A 26,212-nucleotide genomic window follows, 5' to 3' on the forward strand; every position below is an offset into this window, starting at 1 on the left:
GCCAATCAGCTGAGGCGTTCCAAAGCCAAACAACATATTACAAAGATCCGGAAGGAGAACGGAGACTTTACATCGGATCATTTAGAAATTAATGACGCATTTAAAAATTTTTATTCTCGGCTTTATTCCTCTGAATCTCTGAATGACAATATCTCTGTTGATCAATTTTTACAGAATCTGAATATCCCCTCACTTTCATCTGATTTCAAAGCCAAACTCAATGCACCTATATCATCAGAAGAAATATCTTTTGCAATTTCTGCACTGTCCTCAGGGAAATCTCCTGGACCTGATGGGTTCCCTATAGAATTTTATAAATCATTCTCTTCACTTCTTTCTCCTCAGTTACTTTCAGTATTATCTGACTCGTTTAATTACGGCAAATTGCCACCCTCTTTCAATGAGGCATCTATTATTCTTCTTTTAAAAAAGGGCAAAGACCCAACAGAGTGTTCCTCGTACAGGCCGATCTCTCTGCTCAATGTTGATGTAAAGATCTTAGCTAAAGTGTTGGCTCATAGATTAGAAACCATTATTCCCTCCATTATCTCTGATGACCAAACAGGCTTTATTAAAAACCGTCTCCCTTTTTTTAACATTCGGCGTCTATTTAATATCTTATACTCAGCTCCAACTGGGACTCCTGAATGTGTTATTTCCCTCGATGCGGAGAAAGCATTTGATCGTATAGAGTGGAACTACCTTTTTGCAGTCTTAGAAAAATTTGACCTCAGCCAAAGTTTCATCTCTTGGATCCAATTGCTGTACCTGTGTCCTACTGCTTCTAATTTTTTAACTAATTTTCAGAAATCCCATGTATTTAATCTCAAACGTGGCACCCGTCAGGGATGCCCCTTAAGTCCCTTTCTCTTTGATTTGGCTATAGAACCTCTGGCGATAGCATTTCGAAACTGCCCTGAATTGACCGGGATTTAGAGAGGGGGTGTTGAGCATAAAGTTTCTCTCTATGCTGATGACTTATTACTCTTTCTCTCAAATCCGTCTACATCCTTACCTCTAATGTTTTCACTTCTTGACCAGTTTAGCCAGATCTCTGGCTATAAACTTAATTTACATAAGAGTGAACTTTTCCCAATTAATAAAGAAGCACAAGAACTAACATTTCGTGATCTCCCTTTTAAAGTCGTCCATAATCAATTTACTTATCTTGGAATTACAGTCACAAGGAAGTTTAAAGATCTCTTTCGTGAAAACTTTGCCAATCTTTCATATGCTATAAAACAGAGTCTGGTACAATGGTCACCTCTATCTATGTCTTTGGTAGGTCGTATTAATGTTGTTAAAATGTATGTTCTCCCCAAATTTTTATACTTATTTCAATCTATCCCAATTTTTATTCCTAAATCTTTTTTTGATTCCTTAGACTCTATTATTTTGTCATATCTGTGGCAGAATAAGCGCTCTAGAATTAATAAAATCCATCTCCAAAAATCTAAAAAAGAGGGTGGCATGGCTTTACCTAACTTTCATTTATATTATTGGGCAGCTAATATATGTTGTGCTACCTTTTGGTCTTTCTTCCACGGCCAACCCGAGTGCCCTAACTGGGTGGCAATGGAGTTGAGCTCCACTAAAGAACTATCTATCTCTGCACTTCTTGGCTCTGCACTCCCTAGTAGTCTGCCCAGATCAATAGCTAATCCTCTTGTTAGACACACTTTGCGTATATGGGCTCAGTTCAGGAAATGCTATGGTTTCCCGGGGTTTTCCGTTTCCAGCCCTGTTGCACATAATCACCTTTTTTTACCTACTACGTACGATTCAGCATTCCATGTTTGGTATAGGAAGGGCATTAGACATTTTGAAGATCTTTTCATTGATAACCGCTTTGCTTCTTTTCAGCAGCTCTCTGTTAAGTTCAATCTGCCTAACGCTCATTTTTTCAGATATCTCCAGATCCGACACTTTATTGCTCCTTTAATTCCTAACTTTCCTGAAATGCCTGCGAAAAATGCTATGGACCTATTTCTTTCCATTAATCCACTAGGTAAAGGTTTAATATCAATTATCCGAGATAAACTAGCAGCCTTACGACGGGCCCATGTGGATAAAATCAAAATGGCCTGGGAGCAGGATTTAAAAATCTCCTTATCTGAGGAGAGCTGGGATTCAGTTCTCAAATCGGTTAACTCAACCTCTCTTTGTGCTCGTCATTGCCTTTTACAGTTTAAGATTGTTCATAGAGCCCATATGTCTAAATCTAAACTATCTCGATTCTACCCTGGCATTAGTCCGCTCTGTGATAAATGCAAGAGGGGCGTGGCCTCTCTCATCCATATGTACTGGTTCTGTCATAGCTTGGAGAAATTCTGGAAAGATGTCTTCACTACATTATCGGGTATTCTGAATCAGCGCCTAGAACCAAACCCCTTAATTGCTCTGTTCGGTTTTTGGGGCGAGACGGATTTATGTCTGGGTCCGACCAAATGCCGAATATTATCCTTTGCCTCTCTCCTGGCTAGATGCTTGATCCTCCTTAGATGGAGAGATGTTGCCCCACCCACTCATGCGCAATGGCTTAACGACATTATGGCCTGCTTGGACCTCAAAAAAATTCATTATTCAGTTCTCAATTCGGATCTAAAGTTCCATAAGGTCTGGGGACCTTTTATCGAGTACTTTCATAACCTTCCTCTTGACTAGGGTTTTTTTTTCTTTTCGGTCCCTTGCTTTCAGCTCCCTTTTTTTTTCTGGTAGTAGGCATTATTATCCTCTGTTGCTAAGTGTATTCACAGTCTGGGAGTTTCTATATTGTGTTGTGGTTGGTCTGGAGTTGCTGTTGTTTTTTCTTGTGTTTTGGGGCTTGGGGAGGATACTAAGCTTACTTGTTTTTAATTTAGGTGCTTTTTTGTTAAATTCTCTTCCTTTGTAGCATATTGTTATTGTATGCTTAATTTTGCACTGTTTTAATGTTCCTCATTGGGATTTGGGGTTTTTAATTTGTAAAATGTTTTGAAAAACTAATAAAAAAATTTTTTTTAAAAAAGATTGACAAATACCCAAAAACTGGTGCAAACAATAAATGTAAGCAAATAGCATTCTGAACTACAGTAAACAAAGATAGTTTGTCTACAGACCCTTAACTCAGCGCAAAGGGAACTGCGAGCTGAAGTGGTCCAATCTTCCCCTTTGGCCCCAACACCCTGACCTTTTCAATCTGGTGCTTAAATCATGGTCCAAACCGGGTTCAGTCACTTCAAGACGCTCTGGGGCCCGTTCCTGACCTCTCCAATTTGGACCAGCACTTAAATCCATCAAGCCTCAGGTGTTCCTTCCTCTCGGTGACGGGCCCACTGCTTCAGCTCACCTCGGTTCTGCCACATGGAATTGCCTCCAAGTCCAAAGGAAAGTTATAGACCATTGCTTGTGATGATTGTTTCCACAAAAAAAGTGTGAATAACAAACTGTCTTGTTGTTTCTCTTATTTCATCAGCCACCAGCTAGAAATCGCTGAGATTCAGCAGTGCCATCTAAAACTGCAAATGTCAGAGAGAAATGTCCCACTATCAGGTCCAGGAACAGTTACTACCCATCAACGGGAAATATCAGAGAGAAATGTCCCACTATCAGGTTCAGGAACAGTTACTACCCATCAATGGGAAATGTCAGAGCGAAATGTCCCACTATCAGGTTCAGGAACAGTTACTACCCATCAACGGGAAATGTCAGAGAGAAATGTCCCACTATCAGGTCCAGGAACAGTTACTACCCATCAACGGGAAATGTCAGAGAGAAATGTCCCACTATCAGGTCCAGGAACAGTTACTACCCATCAACGGGAAATGTCAGAGCGAAATGTCCCACTATCAGGTTCAGGAACAGTTACTACCCATCAACGGGAAATGTCAGAGCGAAATGTCCCACTATCAGGTCCAGGAACAGTTACTACCCTTCAACCATTAGACATCTGAACCAGCATGGGCAACTTCACTCGGCTATACTCTGAACTGATTCCACAACCTATTGGACTGACTTTCAGGGATGATATAATACATGTTGTCAGTATTATTTATATTATTTTGTTTTTGCAGTTTGTCTTCTTTAGCACAATTGTCATTGGTTAGTCTTTGTTTTTCATTGATTCTACTGTAGTTCTTTGTTCTACTGTGAATGCCCGCAAAAAACAAATCTTTGGTTGCTTTTTGGTGACATATACACTCAGTGGCCACTTTATTAGGTAGCAACTGTACCTAATAAGGTGACCACAGAGCTTATGTGATCTTCTGCTGCTGTGGTCTATCCACTTCAAGGTTCAATATGTTGTGCATTTAGAGATGTCCTTTTGCACACCAGTTGTAACACGTGGTTATCTGAGTTACTGCCACCCTCCTGTCAGCTTGAACCAAGTTCCTGCATGTCAACATCTCTGAAGATCTACCCTGGGCCCAACATAGTGATGCCATTACAAAGAAAGCAAAACAATGCTACATTTCATTAAGAGATTTGACGCGTATATCATGAAAGACTCTATCAAATTTCCACAGGTACCATGGAGAGCATTCGAACTGCTTGCTTCACTGTCTGGTGTGGAGAGGCCACTTCACATGATTGGAGAAAGCTGCAGAAAGTAGCAAACCCTGCCAACTCCATCATAAGTACTAGCCTTCCCAGCAATGAGGACATCTTCAAAAGGCAACATCTATCATCAAGGATCCCCATCACCCAGGACATGCCCACTTCTCATGGCTAAAACCATTGAGGAGGTACAGGAGACTGAAAACGCACACTCACTGTTCTAGGAACAGCTTCTTCCCCTCCACTATCAGACTTCAGAATGGACAATGAATCCATGTACACTACCTCACAATTTTTCTCTCTCCCTTTTTTTTAAACTACTTATTTAAGATATATATATATATATACATATACACATTAAATGTTTTGTTTTGATATTTGCAAAAAAACTTTTCTAGATTATTTTTCTCATGGATAATTGCTGATAGACTTCCGGATTAAGATGTTGCTACCAAAGATGTGCAACAGCTTACTGTGGTTCAAAAATAAAGGAATTCAATTTAAAACATTACTAATAATGCCTTTTTGTTAAAGAAAAGTAAATAGTGGCAAACTATCACTGCAAACAATGAAGAAATGAGCGAAGGCAAAGGAAATTTGCAAGACGTGCCCCACTGGTGCGCTGCAAAATTGACACACTTGGAGTTGGAGTGAACAATTTGGAGGGGAGAAGACAGGATGGAGGAGTCCAACCTACCTGGGTGCAAGGGTGGATCGTTCCAAGTGCCGAGCTGATTGGGAGAGGTCGAGAACAGTTTCTTCAGCAGTGAAAATCAGGTCCAAAGTGAATCTCTGGGTGGCATGTTCTAGGCCTGGGGAGATTTGCTACAGTGAGTCCTGGGTCCTAATATGAGGTACTGTCTAAATGTTGGCCCAGACAGGATGGAAGGCAGGGTGTTGGGCGAGGTTGGATTGCTCAGGGCACTGAGCCGATTTGGAGAGGTTGAGAACAGCTTATCCAGCAGTGAAATCTAGGCCTGAAGTGAATCCCTTCGGCAGGGCTGCATCCTAGTGAGAGATTTGAACAATTTAAACACTGGGCCAGTTAGTCTGGAGGCTCTTGTCTCCACGATGTTAATGCTGTGAGACTGCCCCCAGCTGCTGTTCATGTCTGCAAACTTTGCAGCCAATTTGCCCCACTAATATGATGAACTGAATACCGAGGCTTTAGGCCTACGCCATGCTGCTCCAGCAATCTGATTCTAAAGTCTCAAGTTGGTTCAGAATGCTGTTGTTTTTGCTCATTTCCTTTGTTTACATGATTTATTTTGTGTTTTTTCCCTCTTTCTCTGTGGGCACCGGGGGGGGGTTGCTCTTTTCTTAAAAAAAAATTGGGTTCTTTTGGGTTCCTTGCTTTGCGACTACCTGTAGGCAATCAAATCTCAAGGAGGTATAATTTATGCATTCTTTGATAATAAATGCACTTTGAATCTTTGAATCATCATATTGACAGCAGAAGCAAATTGCAGGAGAAACCCAGCAGGTCAGGCAGCATGTGTGGAGGTAAAAGGATGATTGGCATTTTGAGTCGAGACCCTGCATGAAGACAGAGAGTGCTGTGGGAAGGTAGTAAATACATAGAAATTATAGAGATTAATTAAAAGGAGCTGGTAAGGGATAAACTGAACCAGATGAGGAAAAAGTTATGGGTGGATAGAACCAGATGAGGGAAGGGGGACGTTTTGAACCAGAACATGATAGAAGACATGGGGAAAATGAGTACATTTAAAAAAAAAAGATGGAAACAAGTGGGAAAGGGGTTAGAGACAGAGGCTTCTAAAAGATAGATGGAACCAGATAGGGGAGAGATAATGGGCAACGAAACTAGGTGAGGAAGGGGATAGAAAAGGTGAACCAAGGAAGAAGAAAGAAAAGCCTGACAGATGGGTACTAGGATGATGAGCAGATAGAACCAGGTACAGGATGGGTGAGGATTATTGATAATGAGGGAGGTTAGTGTGGAAAAGGTGGACAGAAGGAGAGAGAACTTCAGTCGACAATTGGATGTGGGAAAGGACCATAGGGGTGTGGGTTACCTGAAATTAGATAATTCAGTATTGATTCCATTAGGCTGTAGGCTGCCATAAAAGAATCTAAGGTGTTCTTCTAGTTTGTACTTGGCCTCCCTATGGTAGTAGAGAAAGCTGAGGACAAAGAGTTCAGTGTGGAAATGGGAAAGGGAGTTGAAATCTCCAGCAGGCAGAAGTTTAAACTGTCCATTACAGAGAGAGCATAGGTGCTTTACAAAATGGGTTTCATAATCTATGCTCGGTCTCATTGAAGTAAAGGAAGCCAGATTTCGAGCATTGAATGCAACTGACCAGAAATGGAGGTATAACATATGATTCTGTGCCTCACCTAGAAAGGCTGTTTAGGTCCCAGGATGACGGTGGAGGAGCAGATGAAGGAACAGGTGTTACACCTTCTACAGCTTCAAGAGAAAGTGCCAGGTACCAGGTGAATAGAGAGGACTGAGTGGGTCAGGGAGTCATGTAGAGAGTGGCCCCAGTATAAACAGAAAAGGGTGGAGGGGGAAGATGTGACTGGTGGTGACATTTCATTAAAACTAGCACAAATGGCAAAGGATGATATGCTGGATGTAGAGGCCATTAGTATGGAATGACCTCCAAGTGGAAGCTCAAGTTGTATTAGAAACTGTTAAAATCTTAAACGGATAATGAACTCTAGAATATGAAGTCTTTCCAAACCAATATTTCCAAGATTAATTCTAAAATATTCAATCAATTTCTGAAAACTATAATATTGGTACCAATCATTTTAAGCAATTTAAGATCTGAGAGACACAATAAACCTGGAGTCAGTCCTGATGAATGGTCTCAACCTGAAACGTTGACTGTCCTGTCCATTTCCCTCCACTGAAGCTGCCTAACCTGCTGAGTTCATCCAACTTGTTAGTGTGTTGATCCATAATAATGTGTCTAGAAGTGTGGTTATAATGCCACGTGTTTGAAAATAACCTGTTCCCAGAGTAAAATGTTGTAATAATTTGCCCACATTGTTTTGTGCCACTCTAGAAATTCAACCTAGCAAATCACCTCTTAAAACATTTCTGGAGAAACTGAGTTCTTCTACATTTTCAGCTTCTATTTGGGCGGTCTTCTTTCTCTCAGGTGGTGTGCGAACATCATCATTGGGTAGGAGCTTCTCATTGCATGTCGTATCCCCTTACATTACATCAGATTTCCAGGTGAGGACTCTTCTGACTCTTGCACAAGTTCCTTCAAACTGCCAAACAGATAACATGCTTTCGAGGTGGAGTACCCTGACTGGTACAGCAATTTGAATTAAAAGAAATGCAAAATGTCAAAGTAAATGTATTACCAGAGCACATATATGTTGACATATATTGCCTTGAGATTCATTTTCTTAAAGGCATTCAGAGTAGAACAGAGAAATAGAACTGTTAAGATAACTTTTCCTGAACCTGGTAGTGTGGGACCCAAGGCTCCTGTACCTCCTTCCTAACAGCAGCAGCGAGAAAAGAGCACGGACAAGAGAAAATCTACAGATGCTGGAAATCCAAGCAACACACACAAAATGCTGGAGGAACTCAGCACGCCAGGCTGCATCTATGGAAAAGCGTACCGTCGCGTTTCAAGCTGAGACCGCTCACATGGGCTGGATGGTGAGGGTCCTTGATGGCGATTGCTGCTCTCTTGTGGCAGCACTCCCATTCCTTGCTTGTGCGAAGCTCACAGAGTAAAGAGAATTCATGGTAATAATAAACACAACAATGAATACAAAACCACAGAACGGTGCAAAGTGTAACAGTGCAAACTGAAGTAGTGTAGAACAAGTGTTGCCTTTCTGCTTTTGCAGTGAAAGTGCTGGGGTCAAGAAGGGGTAGGTGGGGCAAAACTGAGCATGCTCGGGAGTCAGGTGAGGGTGGAGGAAAGGAGGGGGTGGGGAAGATGAAGTGGTGGGATCACATTGGCACAAATGGTGGACATTACACAGCTCCTCACAAATACTCAATATTGCAGCATTAGTGCCATTTTTCAATGACCTCTATTCCTTTCAGTATATGTGTGAATCTGTTCAGTAAGTGTGAATAGTCCATAAGCTTCATATAGGTCACGGCTGTCTTCATTGTTTATATTTCCCATTCATTCCAGCAGCTTTGCACTGCGTGTTCTCTGTGTTCTGACTTTACTTTCAAGAAAACAATCAAAAAAAGTCCCTTGATACCACAATTACAGCAAATAGACTCCATGTCTGCACACATTAACTTCCACACAGACAGTGTCCGTCCATCACATTATTCTTCCCATTTTCTGAAGATGCCCTTCAGCTTAGCCCCAGATTACAGTCTGTTGCAGTGAGTTCAGTCTTCTTTGCTGCTTTATGTCGGGGGGAGGGGGAGGGGGGAGCAGCATCGGTGCTGGTGTTGCAAAAAGACTAAATAAACTCATCAAGAAGGCGGGATCCGTCCTTGGCTACAACCTGGACTCTTTTGAGTTAGTGGTGGAGAGGAGGTCACTAAACAAACTGTTATCTATTGTGGACAATCTGGCACATCCTCTCCATGACCTCCTGCATAAGCAGTGGAGCACCCTTTTGAACAGACTCATTCAGCTCCACTGTCACAAGGATCGTTACAGAAAATCTTTCCTACCAAATGCAATAAACATATGCAACAGTTCATCTCTGTGCGACAGAGCACATATCATAGTACAATAGTCTCTGCTTTATTATTTTGTACATTATTATTGCACATTGGTAAATAATTATTGTGTATATTATTATTCTGTACTTTATTATTAAGTCTGCACAGGTTCCTAAGGTTGTCATAAGCTCCCACTACCTATAAAGTGCTCCAAATGGCATGTGACTCTGACAACCTCTGACAACAAAGTCCAACTCTTGGCCTTCACGTTTGGCTTAGCTTCTAGGCCCAGCGGAACTGTTTCTACTGACAAGAGGAAGGGCCCAATGCAGACCACTGGCGCCTCAAAACCAGTTGCTTCGGGCAGGTGGGGCTCATCAGCTTTGGATGGCAGCCCGCCTAGGAGAAGGAAAACTCTAATTTTAAACCTCCTCCATCTTGCGGCCATGGGAAAGGCTTTAGGAGTAAACCCCGAGGAAGAAATCTGGAGCCGGGGTCCCTAAGGCAGTTTGATGTTGTTACAACTTCACTCTGGCAACCTCTGCGGCAACACTGGTGCCAAGCTGTATCAGCAATTGCCCTTCCCTTGGACTACATCAGTGACGTGGAGAGGGGGAACCCAATGCATGGGTTCCTTAAATCTTTCCGCTCAGACTTGCGCCTTGGAAAGGATACAGTCCACCAGAGGCACAAACCCGTGATCGCCTGGGGTCAATGGCTGCCTACTGTTTGAATTGAATTGAATTGAACTGAATTAAATTGACTTTATTTCTTACATCCTTCACATACATGAGGAGTAAAAATTTTTACGTTACATCTCCATCTAAGTGTGCAATCTTAGTAATTTATAATAAATAGAACAGTCAATGTAATATAGAGTACACTCGAATCACAGTGAGTTCATCAGTCTGATGGACTGGTGGAAGAAGCTGTCCTGGAGCCTGTTGGTCCTGGCTTTTATGCTGCAGTACCGCTTCCTGGATGGTAGCAGATGGAATAGATTGTGGTTGGGGTGAGGCGGGTCCCCAGTGATCCTATGCACCCTTTTTACACACCTGTCCTTGTAAATATCCTGAATCATGGGAAGTTCACATCTACAGATGCACTGGACTGTCCACACCACTCTCTGCAGAGTCCTGCGATTAAGGGAGGTACAGTTCCCATACCAGGCAGTGATGCAGCCAGTCAGGATGCTCTCAGTCGTGCCCCTGTAGAAAGTTCTTAGGATTTGGGGGCCCACACCAAACTTCCTCAACCGTCTGAGGTGAAAGAGGTACTGTTGTGCCTTACTCACCACACAGCTGGTGTGTACAGACCACGTGAAGTCCTCAGTGATGTGGATACTGAGGAACTTGAAGCTGTTTACCCTTTCAATCCCAATTCATTGATGTCAATAAGGGTTAGCCAGTTTCCATTCCTCCTGTAGTCCACAACCAGCTGCTTTGTTTTTGCGACATTGAGGGAGAGGTTGTTTTCTTGACACCACTGTGTCAGAGAGATTACTTCTTCCCTGTAGGCCACCTCGTTATTATTTGAGATAAGGCCAATCAATGTAGTGTCATCCGCAAATTTAATCAGCAGATTGGAGCTGTGGGTGGCGACACAGTCATGGGTGTACAGGGAGTAAAGGAGAAGATTCAGTATGCAACCCTGAGGTCTCCTGTATTGAGGGTCAGAGGGGCAAAGGTGTGTGAGCCCACTCTTAACACCTGCCAGCAATCTGACAGGAAGTCCAGGATCCAGCTGCAAAAGGCAGGGTCAAGGCTGAGGTCTCTGAGCTTCTTGTCAAGCCTGGATGGAACTAAGGTGTTGAATGCTGAACAGCATTCTCACATAAGCATCCTTCTTCTCAAGATGTGTAAGGACGGTATGTAGGGCTGTGGCTATCGCATCATCTGTTGATTGGTTGTGTCGGTAGGTGAATTGTAGGGGCTCCAGTTTGCAGATGTAATCCTTGACCACTGCTAAGTGTGTTTTTCACAGAAGAATTTCCCACTCAGGATCAATAAACTATTTTTTATTATTAAATTCCAAACCTTTGCTGAATGATCTCAAAGTGCTTGTTTAACAAGAGACTCCATTGCCTAGACACTATCAAATCCTACAGAAAGCTCAATATTTTCTTACTGAGTAACTCTTCTTTGATCGCATACACTTCATACTCTGTCACTTTCCAAACCTGCACCATAATCAGAGTTTAGCAATCCATCCCAAATTAACGACAAAGACTTCAATAGGTTGGTCCAGATTGAACTATTATTCTTACCCTGTTGAACTGCAGGAAAGAGGGTGGTGTACCCATAATATTCAATTAGTTTAACCAACTCTTTAAATGTCCATCCCTGGGGTTAGCTGGAGACAGCAAAGTTTTTACCAATTTGAATGTTTTGGCAACTAAAGCCAGAAGCAAAATTACATTCTTATTAATTTCTTCAATGTTATTTTCATGCAAATGCACTTTATTCTTCCTATTATTTAGTCCATGGTTCAATTGAACAACTAAATGAATTCTAAAGAGCCATTTGTGGTTGCCTTGACAACAGAACTATGCATGAGGCTGTTCCATAGCTCCAGAGGAGGACCCATAAAAATCTCCTAAAAAGCGAGGAATAATAATTCTGAAAACATACTCTCAGTTTGCCTTCCATTACCAATCATAATGCCATTAAATATATACACCCACAGGGTTAAAAAAAACTTACAAAATCACAAGTTAAGACCATGCACAAGACTGTGTAAAGAAGCAATTTTTAGTTTTAACATAATCAATCAAGACAACATTAATCACAAGTGAGATTACATGGTTCCCAGGGATTCTAATGAGCAGTTTCAGAATGCCAATTCTTTTTATTTCATAGTACTTAACAAATCCTTCAGGATAAATAATTATGGTAGAAGGGGTATTGCTAGTACAGTATTTGGGTTGAATTGAATTGGAAACCAAATTCAAAACCCAGAGAAGCTGAGATTCCCCAGCCTGCCTCTGGGAAGTCCACCTCAACCCTGCCCATGGACTGAAATCGCCATGCTTTTGAAATAGCAATCAAAACCTGTGGATTGGAACGATGTTCTGTTTTTCTCACTTACCTGTGTTGGTTTAATTTATTTATTAATTGATTTATGCTTTAATGGAATCCTTTTTTCATTTTAATGTGTTCGTTTATTTGAAGCAATTTTAAAAATGATTAATTTCAGAAACACAATAATTCTGACAGACACTCACAGACTTTGAGAGCTAGTATTGCCTTTTCTGACCAAGACTGTCCAGGCAGCAATAGCACTCCAGATGAGGCCTCCTCACCACACCTTGCTGCTAGATCAGGATAGCCAGAATAACGAGGGCCACATGTCCAAAAAAAGGACAGTACTGGCAAGAAGAGAACTCAAAGGATGAATGCAAGTCTGAGGAATGGGCCAAACTGGGCAAGATTTGCTCCATTGAACATTTATGGTATAAAACAGTTGTGTTTCTGTTATTTTTTCTAAAAATGTATCATCTTTAACCATTTTTATCTTCATTGCTCTGCATTGCAACTTAATGGAACAGTTTGGAAATATCTTAAAATTCACATTACCTAAGAACGGAGGAGCCTAGATTATTTTGGTTCCCTTGTGCTCTATGCTCACATGTGTATGCTTTAATCATGCCTTTCACCCAACTTAATGTGGTCATTATTTGTATTCTTGTCATACTGAAATATACTTTTAATTTACTATTAATTATCAGAATCAAGTTTATTATCACTAGCTTATGTCATGAAAATTGCTGTTTTGTGACAGCAGTACTGTGGAATACATAAGTTCGCTGTAAATTACAATAAATAAAGTAAAATCGAAATAGTGAAGTAATACAGTAGTTTATCATTTCATCTTGAGCTACACTGAGCCCCAAACTAGAATGGCAGAGCAGTCGCAAATTACGCATTGAATTTTACCCTTTAAAAATCACCTGTTCAGGAAACATCTGTGTATGGCATTAAATCGATACAAGTCAGGATGCACTGAGTGCAGCATGTTTAAAAGAATGCCGAGTATGCTTCAAAATCAAAGATCATTTCCTATTACAGGCTTTATTTTAACAGAGATAATGCTGAGCAATTGCTTCCACAGTTTAGACAGTTCCGTCTTAGTGACGCCATTTGGCCAGAAACAAAACTGCCCCAAGATTTCTTGCAAAAAGCTGCCGAGTAGAAATATGCCTCTTCATATTCATTAATCCCAATTGTACCATGTCCAGAGCCAAATCGACCTGCATCTTCACTGGTTTAACGACTATTTAATGACAGGACGCTGCGACTGCCCGTCAACAGTTGCAGTAACTGAGAAGGCTGTACTTTGTGCAAAATCTGACACATGACACTTCATCAGTCCTATTCTAATGAATAAAATATACCTATTCGGATAAACTCTCAGAAATCCTGAAATCCACCAAGGTTCTTTAAGCACGAGATTAAGGGGTAGTCCTTACCTTTTGAAGGGCGTTGGGGCTTGTTGGAGAGCTGGTTGTTCCAGAGCGCCCTAGAGCTGGGTGGTAAGGGTGGCGTGCCCTGTCCTGTGTGCCCATCGATCTTGGAGACCAATCCACAACCCCAGAACTGAATCGCTGATTCATTGAGAGGGGAGACTTGCGAAAGATGGGCGCCTCCACCACGTTCGGCTTGCTGACTTGTACTTTCCACCGGACCCCGTCCTTCCTGGAACTGGACACATGATACTTGGTGGGCGTGCCCCAAGAGCCGGCGGCTGATGCTCTTGACGGAGACACTGAAGGGGGAAGCATCCCTGGAGCTTGTTCGGAGTCCCCATTCCAGTTTCCAGACTGGGGACTCTTTTGGGAGGTGACCAGATCCAGGAAGTTTACAGTCTTGCTGGCGGAGGGACCGGCTAAGGGTGAGAGCTGGGGGGACCAGTTCACCCCTGTGCCAAACTTGCATGCATTGCCGGTGCTGATGCTGCCGCTGCTCCGGCACGATCCGCAGCACCGAACATCTGGCCAGCGGTGGCCATCATCACACAGACCCTCGCTGGCTTGTTTGACGTTGTCCTGACAACTGGCAGCCACGCCTCCGTTGTTTGTGGGTGACGCCAGCCGATAGTTGGCGAGAGCGGAGCCCAGTTGGCGGCCGGCGTTGGTCTCTGTACATTTTAATCTGGAGTTGGATGGAGACTGCAATCGAACAAAAAGGAAGGAAGTCTTTACTTGTTTCTCAGCCATTTCCTGCTCACATCATTATCCACACTCCGTTGAAGGGAATATTTCCTAGCAGATATAAAAAAAAGCCAAACGCATATCATTTAGAAAGTTGCATCTCCTTAATTAAACTTCATTTTGAATAAAACAACAACGCCGTTCGGTGCTCACAACTTTGTCTAAGAAAGTAAATATTACATTGGCAACCACGTTTCTCTAGCGGCATGTGGAATTACCCTGAAGAACTGTGACATACCGAAACATTCAGACCATTAACCGTTCAATAGCCAAACTGCGGCAACAGTAACTTCCGGAAGGATACAGTCACTCGTAACTGGCAGTCCTTCAACACACTGGTATTACAGGAGAGCAAGTGAATCAGGAATAACCGCCAAATTTACCGCGTCCAATTTCACCCAACCAGCTGTGATTTTGACCACACCAAACTTACTTTGCAATACGCCCGTAGATTGTTTCAGTCGCAAGACTTATTGGGAACCCTTGAATATTACACAGGAATTGGGGCGCATTGCTCGCTCCAGTCTCTTTAGCAGAGGGCAGCCCAATATATTTGGATACCGCCGCGTGGATTTGTAACGTGATAAAATCGAAGAACAACGCATAAAGGAAACCACCATTCATAGCATCAGGAACTTAGTCATGCTGATGATGAGGCCTGTGATGAATTAAACGTCGGCCTGAATTTCCTTCTCTGAACTAGTCTTAGAATTCACAGGAACGCGGAATTAAAGACTTTCATTGCAGACAGAACAAGATCCACAAATAGGAATTCCTAGACAAGAGTTCCATTGTAATCCATCCCCGGTCAATGGCTGATACTATAATCTTTCTTTCTTTGCACGTTGTTTCGTATAACTTGCAAAAAGACTTCATCTACTTACTTCCCAAGCCAAGATGTGTCCCGAAGTTGCAGAATCTGCAGTCTGAAAAGGGCACTTCATAGCGAACGCACACACACTCTCTCACACACGCATTATAACGGACCAGGCTGCATCTGGCATTCATTGAGAAGCCGCCTACGACTTGGTCAGCGCAGAAGAGCCATAAAATAATCTCTAGGGACAAACTGGCAATCGGAGGAGGCTGACGAATAATATTTACAGATAACTTACAATACTGTTTATAAAGAGTAGCCTCACACAAAAGTTGTTTGAGGAGTCCCTGCCAAATTTATTACTTTGGATATAATCGAGTCTCTGTTAACATGAGAACTGTGCAAGTTCCAGAGTCAATGTGATCTTTGAAAGCAATAGAATCGCACCAGTGGTTGACCAAACCCCAGGCATAGCTCCAAGCATAAGCAAATAACTTGAGGCATTTAAATGTGCACAGTAATTAGTGTTAAAGATCAGTATTTTGAGGGTCATTTTATAAATGGACTAATTTGCTTATCATAAACAAAATTATTATTATATTTATTATATTAGATTATGAATAGTTTCCCTGGGAATTTTTAAAATCGCGGTATTTCCCAGAAAGGAAGAAAACAAGCCCCACTATGCCTAATCCTCAATGAATCAGGTTAAGTAGTGTCGGAGAACAGGGATATGTTCAGGTAGCATAAACCCGATCTCAAGTGGTACTGGTCTGAGAGGGGTTAAGTTGAAAATGGTACCGTTTGAAATTGGTGTCATGTCAAGTACTGTCTGAAAGTAGGGAAATAATAGATGGATTCATAGAGAAAACAAATAATAAATCCAAATGTTGTTTGAAAGCAAAATTAGTCTGGGTTACATCCGGCTACTGTCAGATGGATTAGCAAGAATAGATAGGTTTAGGCTCTCCAAAAGAAAAGGATCTCTTGCATTCAGGTCTCCTATGAACATGGTACCGCCCCAGACCCGAAAGCCACCCTGCTCCAGACTGTGCAACTAAGTTCCTCCACAGTATTTGAGCCACTCCACAGTAGACCACTTTAGGTTTTGAATTCATTCGAACAATTCTGGAATGACCAACAACAACAAAGAACAAAATCTTAAATTGACCTGATACTCAGTTTAGTCAAGCAACTAATTTCATCTCTTTCCTCATGGAGGACAAATAGCAGTCTTAGAGAACTATGCAACTGGAAGGTTTTATAAAATTCCTGGGGTAGTTATACCCAGAAAGAGTATTGCAGTTATTCAAAATCTTTCATCGCCACAGATCACCATCGAAGTACTTAATAGTAAAGATGGTATTCTTAAGTATAACTTTTGCTGCAGCATCGGAGAGGAGAGCAACTGGTTTACAGATATCACTTGCTCTCATAAATGTTGTTGAAATAAGTCACAAGATTGTCTACACTTTTATGAGTTTATTAGGGAATAGTGAGTATAGAGATCTACAGAATCCTTCCCTGCTCCTTGAAATAATAGTGCAAGATCTTATACTGCTACTCATGAGAACACGAAGGTTTCAGCTGGACATACCAAACAAGGGAGGACATGTTCAAGAGAAGGAAATTTTCTTGGAGCTTTCCAATTTGGAGAACTTGCTATCTCTATGTAATAGCCAAACTTGTAACAAGTAAATTCCAGATGGAACCACTGGACTAGTATCTAGAGGATTGCAATAATGTTCCAGAGATGAGTTCATGCATCAATATATCAGCTGGAACATTAAAAAAAACAGAAAGTTAAAGAATTTGGGATTTAAAAGAAGCCAATATAATCTAAAATGCCAATGAAAATTACCAAATAATTATAAACAAAACACATATGGTTCATTCATGTCCTTCTGGAAAATTCACCTGTAAAATGTAATGGCCTAAATGAAAGAATGTCTCACTTCCCAAGGTAATCTGTTCTTTTGCTGTTGTTGTTGTATGTTCTAAATCCTTGATCACTTTTCAGACTACTTAACGCTGTCTTCATTGTCCATGCTTTGCACTAACTATGGAAAAGTCTCAAATAGCAAAGGACACCAACTGAATCCAAAGAAATATGAATGTTTAATAATATGATTCATTAGGAACAATGGAACAGGAATAGACCATTCAGCCTATCAAACTTGTTCAGTCTTTTCATGTCGTTCACCCTTCATGAGCATAATGACATTGGTAACTTAATAAACAATAACTGATTCTGCTTTGTATTATAGCCCATTTTCCTACTTAGTTCTGTAAGCCTTCTTCCTCTTGCCTAATAAAATCCATCATTTCTGAAATGTTTAATTTATCAAGATCAATTTCTTTTTGGTGCATAGAATTCCCCATTTTCGCCATCCTATGCTATCTTGATCTGCCTGGTTGTAATCAGAAGGTTTACATCCTTAAGATTATAACCCACTTTTGTCCCCACATAAGATCTTGTTTCCCTGCATTTCCATTAAATCTTGTAACCCTCAAACATCTCAATTAGTTTACTTATGTCTAAAGTAACACAAACCAAATGCATCTGTTCTCTCAAAAGTAGCATCACTAGTTGAATTCTTTACTATACATCCACTACTCATATTCAAAACCTTTCCAAATGGATAATTTATTTCACTAAACAGAATTTGCAAACTCATCTTGTTATATAAATGTCCTTAAAAGGATCAAAAAGTCCTCAGAATGAAAAGTTTAAACATTCTATTGGACATTCCAATACCCTATACAAAACGGGTAAAATATGCTTCAGGAAAAATGGATGACCATAGTAACTACAACAGGCATAGAAGCTAGTAACTGGTTTCTCTGCTGTATTAGAAACTCTAGCAGTTCTGAGGAAAATGACAACTATCTAATTCTACTTCAGCCAGGCCTTATGAATCTCATTAATTCTCCGTTAGGTTTAAGCCATTACAGTGGTAGAGCTGAGCCTTTGGTTCTTCTGCTTCGATTGCCTCCAGACTTAAACCTAACTCGCTTGCCGCATTTCCTTTTTGGCTAGGGATCATCACTTTACATTTTACAATATCCACAAAATACAATTTCTTCATAGAGTTAGTTTGAAAATCTGTCATGGAACTGTGGAGCATAACCTCAGCACCAGAAAAATTGGCAACATTGAATTGGTATCCACAAGTTCTCACTTATTTGCCCATAATGGAACAAAATATCTGGCCTGCTGTACAGTATAATGGGCTGTTTCTTTGACATCATCTGTTATACACTGTCACTATCATTAAAATACTCCCACTTAGTGTGCAGAATACATGGTTGATGTGCTGTTAACCACATAATAGGCATAAAGGCACAATCGTTCAAACGCATCTTGGCTTACCCTGAATGTCTGCATAGGTAGAGTCTCAGAGGTAAGTCAGCTTCTGTGTAACTAAACTACCCACAAACAGTGAATTATCTTTGGTCAAAAGGGGAATAATTACAAATTTCAATAATTAAGTGAATTTTGAAAGAAACAGTTTGTGAAGCTTCAGGTTATTTATGTTTCAATGCTTAGAGATAATTTAATTTGTCCAAACATAGAAGGATTTTGGGCTAGGGAATCTTAAGGGCTACAGGCAAACAGTAAGAAAAATAGATGGCAGAGCAAGATCAGATTAACAATTATCTCATTGAATGGTGGGACAGGCTCGAAGAGTCTTCTCCTATTCTTATTTCTTGTCTACCTCTATAATTTAATTAAACTCCTCCATAATTCTTATCAAGTTCAAAAACATTTTTCAAGAAGTGGGCAAGATACAGATCTCTGGAATAACAAGACACCCATGTCCAGCTCATGTGGCATTATACATGTGGTAAGTGGAGGAAAGCTCACATGGATACAGAAGCCAGTGCTTTAAGGCTACATCAAGGCACTTTGTTGGATTGTAGTTGGTGCCTGATGCCTGAAAAGGAAGGTGTCCCAATCCCAGCTCAGTGTGCACAAACAGAAAAGAATTAAGATAAAAGCACCCCACCCATGAAAACCCCTCAGCTGTCTTGGGCTGTACACTACAAAATGACAAGTGTTCCATATTGAGACTTGCAATGTCTATTTGGCTTTTTAATGAGGATTGGGGTTAGCGTAACACTTTACAGTTCCAGAGATCTAGGTTCAGTTCCTGCCACTATACCTAAGGAGTTTGTACACTCCCTTCATGACCACGTCAGCTTCCACCAGGTGCTCCAGTTTCCTTCCATGTTCCAAAGATATACAGGTTAGTGTTAGTACGTTGTGGCCAAGCTATGTTAGTGCCAGAAGCATGGTGCCCCAGCATATCCTTGGACTGTGCTGGTCATTGATACAAACAATGTACTTTACTGTATGTTTCAATGTACATGTGACAAATAAAGCTAATTAGTAATCCCTTTAATGGAGTGGGAGACATGAAAGGGCGACATTGCAGAAGGTTGCATTGATGACAGGATGAGGTTTACAGATGTGAAGAGTTGCCACTTCACTGGCTTGGCCCAGATCCGATTTGAGGCAAGGCTCCTAACTGAGGTTTCCCAGCCTTTCCTCAATTCCAGCAAACAAAAAAGCTAATCATTGATTTCAGTGAACAGTGTACACGCTCTTGTTTACATTAATAGTGTTATGGTCAAGATGTTTGAGAGATTCAAATCCCAAGGAGTAAACATCATTAAAGGCCTGTCCTGGCCCAACCACAATGACACCATGGCCAGGAAAGTACATCAGTGCCTGTATTTCCTCAGGATACTAAAGAAATTGGCATATTCCCATTGACCCTCAGTAAATTTTAACACACCTCTTGGACATGAAAATGGATGCTTGACCTCACAATCTACCTCATCATCGTCATTAACCTTAGGCTGCCTACACTGTCTCTGTAACTGTAACACTTTATTCAGCATTCTGGTATTGCTTCTCTCTTGTACGACCCCTTTGTACTGATTTGAGGAAATGATCTGTATGGATGCAACGCAAAGTTTCTCACTTTACTTCAGTGTCTGTGACAATAATAAACCAAATTACCAGTTTAATTTAGGTGGACACAAGTGACATTCAGCAAGCATTTCAGACAAGAGACTCCAAAGAGACTACTGAATGTGAAGCATTTGAAAGGCCTTTGGATAACTTGTCCACAGGATATGGACAGCACTGAACTCTCTCCATCTCTGATTTAGCACTGGTTGATTGGATTATTAGGCTATCAAAGGGGACAATTACTGATCTGGGTACCAAAGTGATTGAGGGAAACTGAGGCAAGGACTCCAAAAGTGATTCAGATGAGTTTTCAGAACAAGCCATTATTAAGACAAGCATATTATAATTATTTAAACTCCCTCACTGCAATGATGTGACACAAGTTCATTCTCTAGATCATTAATCTAGAATCATTCTAATACTTCAATTGTTGTAGGGCCATATCCCACATGGTAAATCCACTCATGTCTCAAAAGGAAAGATGAACGTTTTTGCTATTGTCGAATCAGCACCAATTTACTGAACCCATCTCAAATGGTAACTGGGCAATTATCTCAGGGTCAGGACTCTGATTCCTTCACCCTCAGTGGCAGAATCAAATATTATGAAGCACCTGTGGCCATGCAAGTGTCCGTGGTAAACCCATGGTAGCACACATTCCCAGTGTTACTATAGGCTTTAACCAGTGTCTGCTCCAAAGATTGGTGAATGCACACAGACTTCTATGCTGCAATAAACAGTCTCTAGCAGTCTCTAGTTTTAATCTACAAGTCAGATAACAAGCAAATCTGCAGGTAAAAGCATACAGAGACCAACGGAACGATAGACCTGGGATTTAACAGGAGTCTCCAGGGGATTGAAGGGTGACAATGTCATTCCTTTATTCAAGAAAGTTGATTGGGATAACCCTGGGAATTATATACTAGTGAGTCTGACATAAGTGTTGGAAGAATTTTGGAGTGCATTCTTAGAGACAGGATTTACAAATATTTAGAGCAGCATAGTCTGATTAGGGATAGTCAACATCTCTTTGTGAGGGGAAGACTGTACCTCACAAGCCTGTTTAAATTTATTGAGGAAGAGGCAAAGCATATTGATGAAGGCAAAGCTGTGGTTATGGTGTACAGTGTATAGATTTTAGTAAAGCATTTGACAAGGTTCCTCATGGTAGGCTAATTCAGAAAGTCAGGTGGTGTGGGATCCAGGGAAGCTTGGCTAAATTGATTTGGAATCCAATTGCCCACAAAAGGCAGTGGGTGATCCACTAATGATGTTATAGCCACAGCCCTCCACTCCATTTTGCCCCACCTAGAAAATGATGCCACATACACCAGGATGTTGGTCATCAACGTTAGCTTGACATTTAAAATTATCACCCCTCAGAGGCTGGTGGATAAACTAACCTAGTTGGTACTCAACACCCCACTCTGTAACAGGATCTTGGACCTTGATGGCAGCAATATTTTGAGCTCCATAACACTGAGCACTGATGCCCTCCAGGGCTATGTTCTCAGTCTGCCACAGTTCACGCTGCAGGCTCACGATGGCTCTACCAGATTCAGCTCAAACCGTATCTAGTTCGATGATCACACAATCGTGTTCGGCATACAGAGAGGAGATAGAGAGGCTTGTCAAATGGTAAGAGAACAACAACTTGACCCTCAATGTGGTCAAGACAAGAGAGATGATTGTGATTTCAGGAAGGCATAGATCGGCCACTCTCCATTGCATTCAATGGTTCTGCCGCAAAGAATAAAGAACACAAAGTTCCTTGGTGTGCACATAACAGACGATCTAACCTGGACCCACATCACCTCCTCACTAGCTAAGAGGAAACAGCAGCATCTCCACTTTCTGAGGAGATTGAGGCATGCAAGCACCCCATTCTAACAACTTTCTACAGGAGTACCTTCAAGAATGTCCTGTCTGGCCGCATCATTGTGTGGTGTGGAAGTTGCAAGGCATCAGACTGCAAGACTCTACAGAGGATAGTAAAAACCATCGAGAGCATCGCAGGATCTCCCTCTGCTCCCCCTCTATTTTACATGAAGGGACTGAAGCATTGTTGAGGACTCCTACCATCTATCCCATAATCTCTTTGACCCACTACTGTCAGGAAGGAGGTACAGGAGCACCAAGACTAGGACTGCCAGACTGGGTAACAGCTTCTTCCCCCAGGTTCTGAGACTAATGAATACCCTGCCACCCCAGCACGAGGACAGTGAGTTGTTTACTGTTACTGTACTGTTTACCTGTGTTGCACACTTCACATGCATTTTAAATTATATTGTATTAACTTGTTTGTAGTAATATTTTGCTTGATGTGCTGTGTGTGATAAGTGTATTGTGGTCCAGAGGAACATTGTCAGATGACAATAATCTTGAGCTTGAACTTGAACCATCTTAGTAACTAACGTGTATTCTGCCTGGAGATCCGTGCCCAGTGATATTCGGAAGGGATCTATTATGGGAGCCCTGCTCTTTGAATTTTTTATAAATCATTTGGAAGAGGAAGTGGAAGGCTGGCTTAGTACAGATGACACAAAGGTTGGTGGTGTGAGAGTAGTGCAGAAGTTTGTTCTAGGTTACAATGAGACTTTGATAGGAAGCAGAGCTTGGCTAAGAAGAGGCAGATGGAATTCAATCCAGAAAAGTGTGAAATGATTCACTTTGGAAGACTGAATTTGAAGGCAGAATACAGAGTTAATGACAGGGTACTGAGCATTGTGGAGGAACAGAAGGATCATGGGGTCTACATCCACAGATCCCTCAAAGTTGCATGTTGATAGGATGGTTGAGAAGGTGAATGATATATTGACCTTCATTAGTCGGAGATTGTGTTCAGGAGTCACAAGGTAATTTTGCTGCACTATAAAACACTAGTTATACCATATTTGGAATATTGTGTCCAATTGGAATATGTGTTCAGGATGTGGAAGCTTTAGAGTGGGTGTAAATGAGATTTCCCAGGATGCTGCCTGGACTGGAGAGCATATCCTATCAGGATAGGTTGTGAGAGCTAGAGCTTTTCTCTTTAGAAAGAAGGTAGATGAGAGTTGACTTGATAGAGATGTACAGGTTGATAAGATTCTTAGACAGAGTGGACAACCAGCACTTCTTTCCAAAAGTGGAAATCACTAATATGTAGGGTTAACATTAAGGTGTTTGGAGGAAAGTATTGGGAAGGAGGGTATCAGAGATTTTTCTTTCCCCCACACAGACTGGTGGGTGTATGAAATGTTTTGCCAGGGGTAGTAGTAGGGGCAGATACATTAGGAACATTTAAGAGACTCTTAGATAGACACATGGATGAAAGAAAAATGGAGATTTTATGTGGGAGGAAAGGGTTAGTGTGATCTTGGAATAACAAAGGGTTAGCACAACATCATGGGCTGAAGGACTTATGCTGTGCTGTACTATTCTACATTCCACATTCATTTCAAACTGAGACAGGAATTATTTTTTTCAGCCAAAGGGTGGTGAATCTGTGGAATTCATTCCCACAGAGGGCTGTAAAGAACATATCATTGGGTACATTTAATGCTGAGATTGATAGGTTCTTGGTTGGCAGGGGGGTAGGGGGCTAATGGTTATGAGTAGAAGGTAAGACAATAGGATTGAAAAAAAATCATCTATGATTAAACTGGAGAGAGGTTTCAGTGAGCTGAATGCCCTAATTCTGCTCCTATATCTTGTGGAGATCAGATATGAAATATTTTATCTAATGTAGAGGACAAGGCTGAAATTATTATTGCAAAGAAAATACAAAGTAAAAATTGGAAGTAATGCAGAAAGCAAGGTACAGGGAAATAGGGATGGAATTAGTTTTGAAAACTTCTAGTAAAGAGCTGGCAAAGAGACTATGGCCAAACCACATCTTCCTCTGCAATATACCTCTGTGGGTGGTTTATGATGCTGAATTGGTCAAGTGTTGGGAAACATCTAGCAAAGTATAGCCTCTGATTGCACTCACACATTCCAAGGAGTAAGTACTGAAATGTAAAAGAGTTTACCTCAAGAGATGAACACAGAACTACATAGAAGACATGGGACCAAAACAGCCCGTTCAGCTTTATTCTCTGCCTGAATTCCCTCACAGTCTGCTTCATCTAACAAATGAACATTCTGAAAAGTGGGGCCACTACAGGGAATTTTCATTAACACATTATCCTTTGATAACAACTCATATGGATAGAAATAACAGAAAGTGCTTGTGTTACAAGACCTAAGCAATTTCTCATCTAAAAGCTAAGTAAATCAATGAAGTCTCAATGACTCTAATGTATAATTTGCTCTGAGTTTTTTTTAAAATCAGTTCCCCTAGTCCAGTTTGTTTATTATAGTAAGAACTGAAAGCATTACCTTTCCAGCCTTACACACTGGGGCAAATACTCAAATGGCAGTGTTAGTAAAGCCCCAAAACTCTGCTGCCTACTGACAGGAAATCATTTTTCCATTTCTCACTCTCTTTCCCAGACGGACTGATAAACCATAATGTAATCCAGGAGAGTGAAAAGGTGAGGAATAAGAGGAATGTATACAGGACTGATGATCATGTCTGCTCTGGGTGCAGGCTTTACAGAACCGTTCACAAAGCGCGCTGTCAGCACACGCACAACGGTCGCTCCGCGCTCCCAAAATCTTCGGGTGTCAGACTGTTTTGTTTGGACCGCGATTAAACAATCTCTTATTTTTGCATTGATATGCAAGTCCATAAATGTCACGATTATAACAAAAAGAGAAGTGAGAAGTGAAAAGCAATAAAGTCATACTACAGCAATGGGTGGCTGTAACACGCTTTAAGCTTCAGAGTAACATTTCGTTTTGTTGCTCATCGTTTACATCTGAGTTCCTGCTCTAGATGTTATCACACTAAATAAATGATCCAATTGCCATTAAACCACATTGTAGGTAGCACGTTTCCCTCGACCTGGTCTCGGGGTCCGTAGCGAGTGTTATCAAAACATTTCAGCAGTCTCTTGCTTCAGGTCCACAAGATGAATTTAGCAGCGGGTCTCAGCGATGAAACAATCACTTACCATTTTGAGGAAAATGCCAAAAGGTCCCCCCAAAGGCTTGCTTTCCCTGGAAGAACAACGTCTTGACAATTCCTGGCTACTCTTTCTCGGTTCTGCCGTATATCTTTAGGAGCTCCCATGCAGTCTCAGATATCCCTGGCTTGTTACAATAAATTAGAAGTTCCCATTGATAAAAAGTAGACGCAGAACAAGCAGAAGAAAAAGAAAAGTCCGCAACACAGCAAGGCACGCACTCTTCGGGTTATTCTGCTACATGCTCCTTGTCAAACCTTTCCGTTTCTTCCCCGAGGCCTCAGAGAGCGCCCGCCTCTCTTCAAACCCCCAGCCCACCCCACTCCCTTCCCCCCTTCACCCGCCACACCCCACCCCCTCCCTCCCCCCAGATGACACAGCACCAAAACAGGAAGGGTTTCGCATTCTGCACTAAACCTAATCACGGCAGCCAGACAGAATATACTAAGATTAACTGCACAGTCGCCACTTTATAGCTAAGCGTTCGCAGACGACTGGCTGGTTGCGGTCTGAGCAATTACAACACTCTTCCCAGGGCATTGTTCCTCTAGAGACTCTTCATTCATTGTGACCAGCCACATCAACTCAGATTAACCGCACACCGTCCTCATCCAGACCCCAATCCCACAACGGTCGGGCTGGGAGTGTTCACAGGGTCATAGAAACTACGTTCAGATTTACATTGGTTTTCAAAGCAAATCCATTTATAAGAGTACGGTAGTCCACTGTAAGTAAAAGAGTTTGAGAGTGCACAGACACCTTCGCAAGAATGCTTTTACTTTCTTTAACGTTGTACGATTCCATCATCGAAATGAGATTTCCTGGAATTTTAATTTTGTAACTGCTGAATGCCAGAGCAGTAATTAAATACAAGCTCTTTATTTTATGAGCTATTCTCATGAGGAGGCCCGTTTAAAGGTAACTATCCGGTCTGTATAAATGGGACTGGACTTGCTAATAAGGTATTTTGTATAATGCTAGGCAGCTGAAG

General features: G+C 41.4%; 1 protein-coding gene across 2 annotated transcripts in view; it reads right to left on the minus strand.

The window, feature by feature from the left end:
* The window catches only part of psd3l (pleckstrin and Sec7 domain containing 3, like), a 502,996-nt gene extending 477,549 nt beyond the window's left edge, over positions 1–25,447 (minus strand). The window contains exons 1-2 of one of the 2 annotated variants that reach the window (XM_073042543.1): positions 25,210–25,447; positions 13,632–14,423 (exon numbers count right to left, since the gene is read on the minus strand). In XM_073042543.1, coding sequence (XP_072898644.1) covers positions 13,632–14,378 — 747 coding nt within the window. In that variant the 5' untranslated portion in view covers positions 14,379–14,423; positions 25,210–25,447. Of the gene's footprint in view, positions 1–13,631; positions 14,424–15,256; positions 15,348–25,209 lie in introns of those variants that run through there. The other variant, XM_073042544.1, reaches the window with a different exon arrangement.
* Between the last annotated feature and the right edge of the window lie 765 nt (positions 25,448–26,212).

Source organism: Hemitrygon akajei, chromosome 4, assembly GCF_048418815.1.
Source record: "Hemitrygon akajei chromosome 4, sHemAka1.3, whole genome shotgun sequence".
NCBI lineage: Eukaryota > Metazoa > Chordata > Chondrichthyes > Myliobatiformes > Dasyatidae > Hemitrygon > Hemitrygon akajei.